The 11,185-nt window shown below is 45.1% G+C and overlaps 1 protein-coding gene across 12 annotated transcripts; it reads right to left on the bottom strand.

The window, feature by feature from the left end:
• Positions 1 to 438: 438 nt before the first annotated feature.
• Positions 439 to 8,045, bottom strand: LOC127433796 (uncharacterized). Of its 12 annotated transcripts, none has more exons than XR_007895932.1 (6): positions 7,236 to 8,045; positions 5,246 to 5,334; positions 3,840 to 4,605; positions 2,873 to 2,919; positions 2,650 to 2,742; positions 439 to 2,555 (listed from the first exon to the last, which is right to left on the bottom strand). XR_007895932.1 is itself a non-coding variant. In XM_051686012.1 (2 exons), the coding sequence occupies exon 2, from the start codon at positions 1,606 to 1,608 to the stop codon at positions 952 to 954; it is 657 nt and encodes a 218-aa protein (XP_051541972.1). In that variant the 5' UTR covers positions 1,609 to 2,555; positions 2,650 to 2,919; the 3' UTR covers positions 439 to 951. The 12 variants fall into 12 exon arrangements, 1 of the variants encoding a protein (XP_051541972.1); XR_007895930.1 differs by having other exon boundaries at positions 3,350 to 4,605; positions 7,236 to 8,038; XR_007895929.1 differs by having other exon boundaries at positions 2,650 to 3,409; positions 7,236 to 8,042.
• Positions 8,046 to 11,185: the final 3,140 nt, after the last annotated feature.

Here is an 11,185-nt window from a genome sequence, read left to right on the forward strand (position 1 = left end):
TTGTGTGGCACACGGCCCTCTTTCAGTATAGATTCAAAAGCTTTAGTCACCTCGGCGGCACACTTTTTAACACACGCGTCCATGCATATTTACTAAACAGATCTATGCACGTTAACAGAAAATGATTGCTGTCATTTTCTTTGCCGTATGCAGACATATCAACTAGATCGGCCTGGAACTGCAAATCAATACCATAGACAAAAACCTGATTCCTTTTGTATTTTAGAGGGGCAGTTCTGTGTAGTGTGTAAGCATCCTCACCGGTGAGCTAGGCCGAAACTTGTTTATCGGTTAAACGAACACCCGTTTCTTTTAAAACAGCATCTTTTAAATGTTTTTACCTCCTAAAGAACCCGGGTTAGAAGGTGTGTAATAAATATTTTTCATTTCTTCGGACATATTGTCACTTCAGTATCCACAAAAGAATAACTCATATAGTTTAATTGTTTTGGGTTTTTATTTCAGTAAAAGAGAACATTTGCATCATCGAGGTACTGTAGAAATTTTATACACATCACAATGTTTTTCTCAAGAATGTAATCAACTAGTGTTTCAATAATTTCACAAACATCAGTCTGGTCATTTCTTGACACTGTGATTACACATAAATCAGTCACATACGTACACATACAGATTATGTCAGCAATTCAAATACCACATTCAGTCACCAGGTCTAGTATTTTTCTGATAGTTGCACAAATTGGATCGCCCGCATGAATACACATACGCATCATATCTGTCCACTCATTTGACATGCCTCTTACAACAGATATTTGCTTCTTGAGGTTTGTTAAACATTTGGGATCAACACCACGTTCATTTACAGCAATGGGTACATCAACACAGTCAGTAATGATTTTGTACATTAAGTTGGTCATCTCACATCTAATACGACGTTTAAGTAGACGCTTTGCCAGTCCTGTCGGACAGCATGTGTTCCCCATTTCAGTATCACACACAGGCAACTTGTGTGGAGCCTTTCCAGTTGTCCACGGCATCATAGACAATCTGTTCGCTGCTGACATCCACAACTATCTCTCTGACTTCCCGAAGCTTTTCCACAATGTAAACTTCGTAACGCAGTTCATGCATAATAGTGTTCACTGTCCCCTGAATCCTCTGGGGGTGAATCCTCAAACCACACCGGCTCAATGCTTGAGCTATGATGTGTTTAAGTCCTGTTTTAACCAGATTATGTGACAGTTCATCAAAGTACGCGTCAAAGAAATAGGCGTCAGGTTCAAACAAGCAGGAATGTCTAATCTGACTCGGATGGTCCACCTCGCAGCCCAAACAGAGTTCTTTCAGCTTTTTGTTGATGAGATGTTCCAGAAGGACCACGACAGTCGCTTTTATGATTTTGAAGCCGTCAGAGCGGATACAACTGTCTGTGTCATCAATCCCAGCATAGGCCGCAGCTCCAGCTATTGCTCCAGCATTGCTGTACGCCATTGTAAGGAAGATCAGGTTGTGATACCCCAGATCCTTGCAAAATGTATCCAACCAGTTGTTGTCACAAGTTTGTGGGTGTGGCTCCAGCGGTGTTGCATTGTCATCAGGCATCACCGGTGCAGTCTCAGGAGTGTTGGTGTAGCAGTATACAGTCATAGATTCTTCACATATGGTGAATGTATGTAGCGAATGTACCGAACTGCTGCCGTTTTTAATGGCTGTAATATGGGGGCGGACTTAAGAGGCGGTCTTTGGGGTTGTTGACGCCCTGCTCAGGGTAAAACAATATCGTCTTTACAGAACTGTAGCGATCATACATGTCACACCATCTAAATATCTTGTCAATACAGGTAAAAATGTCGTCAAGCATATGAACATCTTTCCGCTGAAACAAACATTTCATGTCATAGTACATGTGATGCTCAGACTCAGGAATAGGCCATGCACTTTCGCAGAGCTTTGTCTTGTCGTCATGGCATCCCACTCACCGATGTACAGTGGCTCATCGCCACAGTCATTCAAATCTCTCCAAAGCTAATTATAAAACATAAACCAGTCTTTGGCAGGGAAAATCAGGCAGGGTTCCTGTGATGTAAAATCAGCTCCAATATCCACAGCATAGAGTTTCACAGTCCGCATCACCTTGTCAAACACATATCTTCCTACACGATTACCAGACAATGAGAAATCACGTTTCGCAAAATCCACATCTTCATGAAGAAAATTTGTCAAACTAACATTTTGTTTTTTCCTTGGCGCAAAAGTAATTTCCTCTCTCATTTCAACAGGTCCTCTTGTTGGTGAAATACACATCACTCTTCTAGGGGTTTTAGGATTTTTCGGAGCAGCCATTGTAACAGAAAGTTGCAGATTGTCTTCTGTGTTTTAACTACAGCATCTTAAACCATTATTTAAACAACAAATTCAGGATGTAGGTAGTGATGTAGGTGTGAAAAGCATACCAGGAAGGAATAATGGTGAGAGGTAAGACATCATTAACATTAACATACCATAAACAATCACTGACATCCGACGACTGGCCAATACACACAAGGAAGGACATGTCCAAACATGTTCTTTAACATATCCGGACTATCTTCTACCTGTCAATCACAGGTGACAGGGTGGTCATAAATCACATGTCATAAATCAATCAATTTGACATTTTGACACATAGTATAGGTTATAACTACTTACCACATCACCCGTGAAACATGGTCGAGACATGTTATTGCATGGCAGGTATGGCTGCAAGTGGAACTGGGTCACTGCTGTTTGTTGATGATATGTCTGCTGACAGAAGAAGAAGGATGAATTCAGAAGTGTTTAGGGTAATACTATCTGCTTAGGTTCAACCAAATGCTGCAAAACTGAAAGGACAGCGCTTCACAGTACTGATGGACAGTGACACAAAACATACCTGACCTCAATCCAGCTGAACATGCATTTCACTTGCTGATGACAAAACTGAAAGCAGAAAGACCCACAAACAAGCAATAACTTAAGACAGCTGCAGTAAAGGCCTGGCAAAGCATCATTAGGGAGGAAACCCAGAATTTGGGTATGTCCATGGGTTCAAAACTTTAGGCAGTTTTTTACTTTCAACCAAGTATTAAGAATGAGCATTTTTTGGTGGGGGATGAATCTCAGTTGCCTCCGCGTCTGAGACCATCAATCCGCGCATCTTATCACGTGGCTTGTTGAGCGCATTACCGCGGAGACCTAGCGTGTGTGGAGGCTTCACGCTATTCTCCGCGGCATCCACGCACAACTCACCACGCACACAACTGAGAGTGAGAACCACATTATAGCGACCATGAGGAGGTTACCCTATGTGACACTACCCTCCCTAGCAACCGGGCCAATTTGGTTGCTTAGGAGACCTGGCTGGAGTCACCTGTTCTCTGTTTTGTGTGCAGCTGTGTTGTGTTCTGATGTCGCTATTGCTGTGGAGGACCTGTATTGAGATAAACAAAACGAGTTTTCACTTGAACGCCCCAATGTCGCGAGTGGGCTATGTAAACTTTTGCTCTCGTGCCCTGTCATGAACAGCCACAGGATATCAACGGTCAGTGAAGATTTTCACTAAATAATACATTCGATTTCGGTTTGTTTGTCACCAAACCTAATCGAATGCTTTCATAACAATCACGAGTCTCATGGAATAATTTATTAATCTTCTGAATTATATTTTTGTGTTCTTTTGAAGCTTGAAGAGGTGATCACTATAAACCGCCATTGTATGACATTACTGAGCACAACTTTTTTTCACATTTTCTCCCTTTGTGTTAAGAAAAAGAAAGAAAGTCATATAGGGTTATGACAACACAGGTGTGAGTAAACAATGACTGAATTTTCATTTTTGGTGAACTAATCCTTTGACTTACCCCCTCTTTCATAACAGACAGAGCTTGATAAATTGACCATCAGTGGTTCTTTTAGGGACAAGCGATTTACCCAGCAGGAGTAGATTGTGTTTTTTAATGCTGTAATTGATGTGTTTGTGTGAGTTTGAGCTTTTGAGGATTTCTCCATCTCTGATCCACAACTGTTCAAGAGAATTGGGGTAAAATCCTTCAGAGATGCACACAATCATGGGTGATCCATCAGGCATCTGCACACAGGAGACTGACAATACTGGAGACACTGCAAATGGTCAATAGATTAATAGAAAATACTTAATTCTACATTTTTTTAATGTCTATTTGCTTTGTGAAATCTATGTGGAAAGATTTCAAATCTATAAAATACAGTTATTTAGGTCATATTTTTCCTGACTATAAAGAAATGATTTACCAATTACTTGAACTCTTGTTTTTTCTTCTCCCAGAATTAATTCAGGTGGTTTTACAATTTTCCTCACAGTACAGCTGTATGTGCCTGTATCATTTATCTGAAGATTTGACAACTCAAATGATATTTCATTAGTCTCTGGAATCCAAATGAATGTGATGTGGTCATTACATGACTGCTTTGTCCATTAAATCATATTTAAGTATGAACACAATATTGTATTATATTTAGTCAGTTTCACCGTGATAAATTCAGTGTCATTTGTTGGGCTGTATCTGCAGCTGATATTGGCAGACTGTGCCTGTTGGACATAGAAAGTTGTAATGTCATTCATTGCTGCATGAGTTGTTTTGCTGAAAGCTGAAAAAGACAAACCAGCAAACAAATGACATAAATTCCCCATTCCAAGCTATAAATTCCATATTTTAACTACTCTTTGTGTGTACTCTTTTTCCTGTTTAATATGCTGTTTGCAGAGTCAGAAAATGTATTTCTGACAGATTTAACAAACTCTAAACAAACCAAAATGTTACACTGTGAAATCCTTCTAATAGATCGTATTTTATCAATTGTATTGGATACTGTACATTTATCATACTTCAACATTTTAGCTGTGATGTCAACATCAGATTAACAGAAAAAAGTTTTACTACCGAAAACCGAAGACAGAATCATCCACCCACAGCAGATCAGAGATAAATATAAAATAAAATATTTTTTCACATATTGAGCAGAAAAGTCATAAGAAATACACTGTTTCGACAAAGATCTCATGTATTAAGTGTTAAGCTAGAGGAATGCACATTTTTTATGGGTAATAACAACATGTTATAGTACAGTAATGTTCATTTAGAATTGTGAGTGCTTTTCTGAATACAATGACATAGCTCTTGTTGTTCCAATGTAAAAATAAATACAAAAGAAAGATTATGCTTCCAACTTAGTAAAGGTTTCATTTTTTTTATACTTCTGTAAGTCTCAATAAGAATCACTCACTCACCATCCCTCTTTCCAGGGAAAGCGTTGGTCATGTCTGCTGTCTCACTGTCTTTTACTGTAAAACTGGGCTGTGGTGGTGATTTCCTCTTTCTGTAATGCATGAGTTAGCAACATTTGACAGTAAAAGATCATCTGCATTCCTTCAAATTCATTTGTTTATTTCTTCAAACACTTTACAAGGAGGATATAAATACATTCTGACCCACTTTATATTAGGTGTGTTTTACTACTATGTACTTAAGCATTTGATACAATGTACTTATTATGTACATACATGTTGTTGCATTGTATTTAAATTTAAATTACCTGGATTTAACCTCTTCAACTCTGGTGCATTTTTGGGCTACTGTCTGCAATTTTTCACACTCAAATTTAAAAGTTCACAATTCACACAAACTGTGGAATAATAGCCAACAACTGGTCTAAATTTTTCTATCACCTTCATTCACAAAATGCTGATCTGAAATGTAGGTGGCGCTTTAACGCATTTTAGCCCTCATAGATGTGCTCATCCATAGACATTCAGTCTAATATCAGTTAATCCCCCCCCCCCCCCCATTATTTCAATGAATATCTCGGCCTCTGAGTGGACTACAAGCTCAATCTAGGTGTCATTAGAAGGCTGAGATCCCCCCCCCGTGCGATGATAAATAACATTTTATCATCAATAGTCAATAAAAATTATTTCCAATGATTTGATTAGCTGATTTTCCTGCTAGACTGCATATTTTGTTCTGGACATCATTAAATATAACATTGGGTTATTCACACAAGTGAGCTCACAGACAAGTAAAAAATGGCACATTTTTTAGACAACTGCCTAAGGTAAAAGCAGATATAAAGATTTTAGCTATTTGGGGCTTACAGCAGCAGTGAACGGTGAATAAAAGAGATGTTTGCATTTTTTATGTTGTGATTCAATTGAAAATCTTTCAAACTGTGGTATTAGGGTAACAGAATAATTCCTGAGAACGAGAGCTTTCATTTGATATATTATGTGTCCATTTAAGTGCTATTTGAAATATTATATTAATATTTCTACCACATGACCTCTAGGTGCCTCCAATTTGCGATGTAAATGATTTCAGGCCTTATTTTGTTATCTTATGTAATATAAATGCAGAAGTGATTTTTATCATCGAAAAGTTCAGATTTTAAGCTTTTAAACGATACCCCATATGCCTGACTTATGTATTCAGAGACTTTTACATTTTAACCATAAACTTTTTTCATGACATAGTGCCCCCTTTTGGACCCGCCAGCGGGTTCGCAGAGTTTAAAAGGTCAATTAAATTTGTAGTTACACTGTTACCTTACCCCTAATCCAAAACTTAACTGTAATATAAACCATAACCCTACTCCTAAAGCTCAACCATCAACTTCAGTATCTGCAAATCTGAATTTTGTAACAATTTTACAGAACAACATGTAGTTACCCAATAAATACATTGTATTATACATGTATGTATTTCAGTGCAAGTACATAGTAGTTTAAGACACCTAAAAAAAGGTGGGACCATACATTCTAATAGCGTCTGACAGTCAAGAGTCAAAAATGGTTCTGTATTAACCAAACAAACCCTTACAGCCAGGGGTCTTTGTTCTAGTTTTACCCACAAGATAGAGTTGGAAATCAGTAGAAAATAAGAATACAGAATGAAATCTTAAACTCAGAAAAAGTAATAAACACAAATATTCACAAAGCTGATATTTACATTTTGAAAGCCACAGAAAGAGTGCAGATAGGACATGCATTCATTGATTTGTTTTAACCAGAACTTATCTATTTAATTTAACAGTATCGGCCTAAAGATGTTCTGTTTTTGTTAAGTTATTCATGTGCAATGTAACACTCATTTTCTCATGTCATATTTTAGTGTGTAAAAAGAGGATGCTAAAGAAACACTGCAACCACAAACACTTAGTGGGCAGGAGTGTGAAAGACATATGACATATCCTGTGCTAAAAGGAGTTCCCCATCTGTCACTCACTTGAAGTTGTGTCGATGTAGTGACACTAGGGGTCACTCTTGGGAGCCCCAAACACCTCTGATCTTTGAAAAAAGGCCAATGGGAATTGGTGAGTGGAATTTGCATGCCACTCCCCTGGACATACGGGTATAAGGAGCTGGTATGCAACCACTCATTCAGATTTTCTCTTCGGAGCCGAGCGGTTCTATTCACTGAGCTGAATTCTCCGCGATTTTCATTCACCTCCTCTGCTGGATTCTTACGACTCATTTCAGCGGCTTCTCCCCCTCTGCACCGGTGCAGTGCAGAGAATGCCCCAGGGCGCTTTGGCAGAAAAAAACAAACAACAAAAAGATTATATTCTAAAAGAGTATATTTTCTTCACTAAAAGAGCGGCACACACGGAACGTCTTTTTTAAGATGCCTTACCGTTTGTGTGTTATTCCTGGTTGCGGTCGTTATCTCTCGGCTTCTGACGGCCACGATCGTTGTCTTACGTGTCTGGGCACTGCCCCCGCGGAGATATCGTTCGTGGATGGGTCTTGTCCTCATTGCGAGAACATGACCATGGCAACGTTGCGGTTTTTCGTAAGAAAGCAAGCCACCCCAGCGGCTCCCCGCCTCGGTCCTTCTACCTACGGGTATGAGGCCCTGGCGATTAGCACTGGGGGAGATTTGGGGACCTCAGTGGGAGCACCTCCACCGGGTATCCCCCCACGGACCTCTCATTCCTCAGCACGCTCGCTTTCCCCAGTCGGGCTCTCAGATGTGACCACCGGCTTGTCTCAGGGCGTGTTCGACCTCTTATTCGGGGCCCGGGAAGATGATGAGCTCAAGCGCAGCATCAGAGAGCGGGCTCGTTCAGTCCGACACGGAGGCTTCGGCTGGGCTTCCTCCCTCGGGTACGGTTGCCCAGTCGCAGGCCGACGTGGACACTTGTGCCCGCAGAGCGCCACCATCTGGCACGGGCGCCCGAAGCTCCCGTCCAGGGCCTGTAGGTTCACGTCGTCTCTGACGGCTAAGGCCTATGGCGCCGCTGGACAAGCTACCTCCGCCCTGCATGCCATGGCTCTCCTGCAGGTACACTAAGCCAAGGCACTGAAAGAACTGTACAAGGGTATTTCTGACCCGGGATTGATGCAGGAACTGCGCTCGGTGACGACCTCGCTCTCTGGGCGACGAACGTCACGGCGCGGTCTCTCGGGCAGGCGATGTCCACCCTGGTGGTCCAGGAACGCCACCTTTGGCTCAACCTGGTCGAGATGAGAGAGGCTGACAAGGCACGGTTCCTTGATGCCCCCATCTCCCAGGTTGGCCTGTTTGGCGACACCATCGAGGACTTTGCCCAGCAGTTCTCGCCAGTGAAGCAGCAGATGGAGGGCATTCAACATATCCTGCCCCGGCACGGCTCAAGACCCCACACCCCATCTACTCGTCGCCAAGGGCGTCCTCCTGCAGCAACAGCACCAGCTCCGCTGCAGCCCGCCCCCACGGCTGGCCTGAGACGGGCGACCCAGGGACGATGAGACCCGCTGCTCTGGAGCTGGTGAACAGACCACTCCATCCCCCGGTGGAGAGCCGGGAGGATAATCTTTTGTTTCGTTTTCATTTCATTTCGCCGCATGCCCAAGAGGCTGCGGTACCCAAAAGTTCAACAAAAGAGTGGTTTTCTTGTTCACTGGGTCACATATCCGGTGCGCACGGCCGTCATCATGACCACCGTCCACCATTCCATTTCGGCAGGTTTGGCGCCCCAGCGGCGGCCCCCCCGACCCTGCACGCCCAGCTGTGGCACAAGCATGCCCACACCGGGATGGTTCCAACGGACTGCAGGGACAATATACTTCCTCCCCCCTCCCCGACCGATCCTATGGTGGGTATCAGGAGCCAGGTCAGTGCTTCGATGTCCCTCGACTCAGCACGGCCACGGGGCTCAAGCCGCCTCGACGTGGCACCTCAGGCTCCGCCCCGCCACGAGGCCACACCCACCAGTACGTCCGACGATATTGTCCCCTTGGTCCCCCTCACCCGGAGCTTGGACGCGTGGCTCGCGCTTTCCAACCCATCGCGATGGCTGATCTGGACCATCCGACTTGGCTATGCAATTCAGTTCACCAGGCTTCCGCCCAGGTTCAGCGGCGTCCGCTTCACCTCAGTGAAGGGCAAGAACACCGCTACCTTGCACGTGGAAATCTCTACCCTTCTACAGAAGGGTGCGATAGAGCCTGTCCCTCCGGCCGAGATGAAGAAGGGGTTTTACAGCCCCTACTTCATTGTACCAAAGAAAGGCGGTGGGTTGCGGCCAATCTTGCACCTGCGAGTACTGAACCGGGCTTTGCACAGACTCCCGTTCACTGCGAGCCACTTACATCCCGGGCGACCTCAACACCGCAGCGGATGCGCTGTCACGAAAGGTTACGCTCAGGGGAGAGTGGAGACTCCACCCCCAGGTGGTCCAGCTGATTTGGAGTCGATTCGGTCGAGCACAGGTAGACCTGTTTGCTTCCCGGGAATCCTCCCACTGCCCGCTTTGGTACGCCCTGACCGAGGCACCCCTCGGTATAGACGCGCTGGCACACAACTGGCCCCCAGGACTACGCAAATATGCGTTTCCCCCATTGAGCCTACTTGCACAGACCCTGTGCAAGGTCAGGGACGACGAGGAGCAGGTCGTCCTGGTAGCACCCTACTGGCCCACCCAGACGTGGTTCTTGGACCGTCTTTCTCAGGGACAGGGCACCATCTGGCACCCGCAACCAGACCTCTGGAACCTCCATGTCTGGCCCCTGGACGGGACGCAGAAGACCTAAGTGGCCTACCACACGTGGTGGTAGACACAATCACTCAGGCTGGGGCTCCCTCTACGAGGCGCCTGTATGCCTTGAAGTGGTGTCTGTTCGCTAAGTGGTGTTCTTCCCGATGCGAAGACCCCCAGAGATGTGCAGTCGGATCAATGCTTTCCTTCCTGCAGGAGAGGTTGGAGGGGCGGCTGTCCACCTCCACCTTGAAGGTGTATGTAGCCGCCATTTCAGCACATCACGATGCAGTGGATGGTAAATATTTGGGGAAGCACGACTTGATCATCAGGTTCCTGAGAGGCACTAGGAGGTTGAACCCCCCCAGACCGCACCTCATTCCCTAATGGGATCTCTCTCTAGTCCTTCGGGGACTATGGGGAGCTCCCTTTGAGACACTGGTGTCAGCCGAGCTAAAGGCACTCTCTCTGAAGACTGCCCTCCTGACTGTGCTCACTTCCATCAAGAGGGCAGGGGACCTGCAGGTGTTCTCTGTCAGCGAAATGTGCCTGGAGTTCGGTCCGGGCTACTCTCACGTTATCCTGAGACCCCGACCGGGCTATGTGCCCAAGGTTCCCACGACCCCATTTAGGGATCAGGTGGTGAACCTGCAAGTGCTGCCCCAGGAGGAGGCAGACCCAGCCTCAGTGTTGCTGTGTCTGTCGCACACTTTACGCATCTATTTGGATTGCACGCAGAGCTTTAGAATCTCCGAGCAGCTCTTTGTCTGCTTTGGCGGACAGCGGAAAGGAAGAACTGCCTCCAAACAGAGGATTGCCCATTGGGTCATTGACACCATCGTGATGGCATATCAAGCTCAGCACGCGCCGCCCCCCACGGACTACGAGCCCATTCTATCAGGAGTGTGGTGGCCTCCTGGGCCCTGACCAATGGCGGCTCTCTAGCAGACATCTGCAGAGCAGCGGGCTGAGCAACACCCAACACCTTTGCAAGGTTCTACAATCTCCGGGTTGAGCCGGTTGTTTTGTCAGGTACGAACAGGTAAGTTCCGGGACAGCTGGCCGGGTGTACCGCTTGCGCATAGCGCCTTTCCCTCCCTTGTGGTGAAGATGTGTACTGTTGACTCCCAGTAGTGTTCACAAAGTGGTGATCCCTGGATGACTTTCCTTCTTAGCCCTGTGGCAGACGAGTTTGCAGAGAAACTCGCTGCTGACC

This window comes from Myxocyprinus asiaticus, chromosome 43, assembly GCF_019703515.2.
Source record: "Myxocyprinus asiaticus isolate MX2 ecotype Aquarium Trade chromosome 43, UBuf_Myxa_2, whole genome shotgun sequence".
NCBI lineage: Eukaryota > Metazoa > Chordata > Actinopteri > Cypriniformes > Catostomidae > Myxocyprinus > Myxocyprinus asiaticus.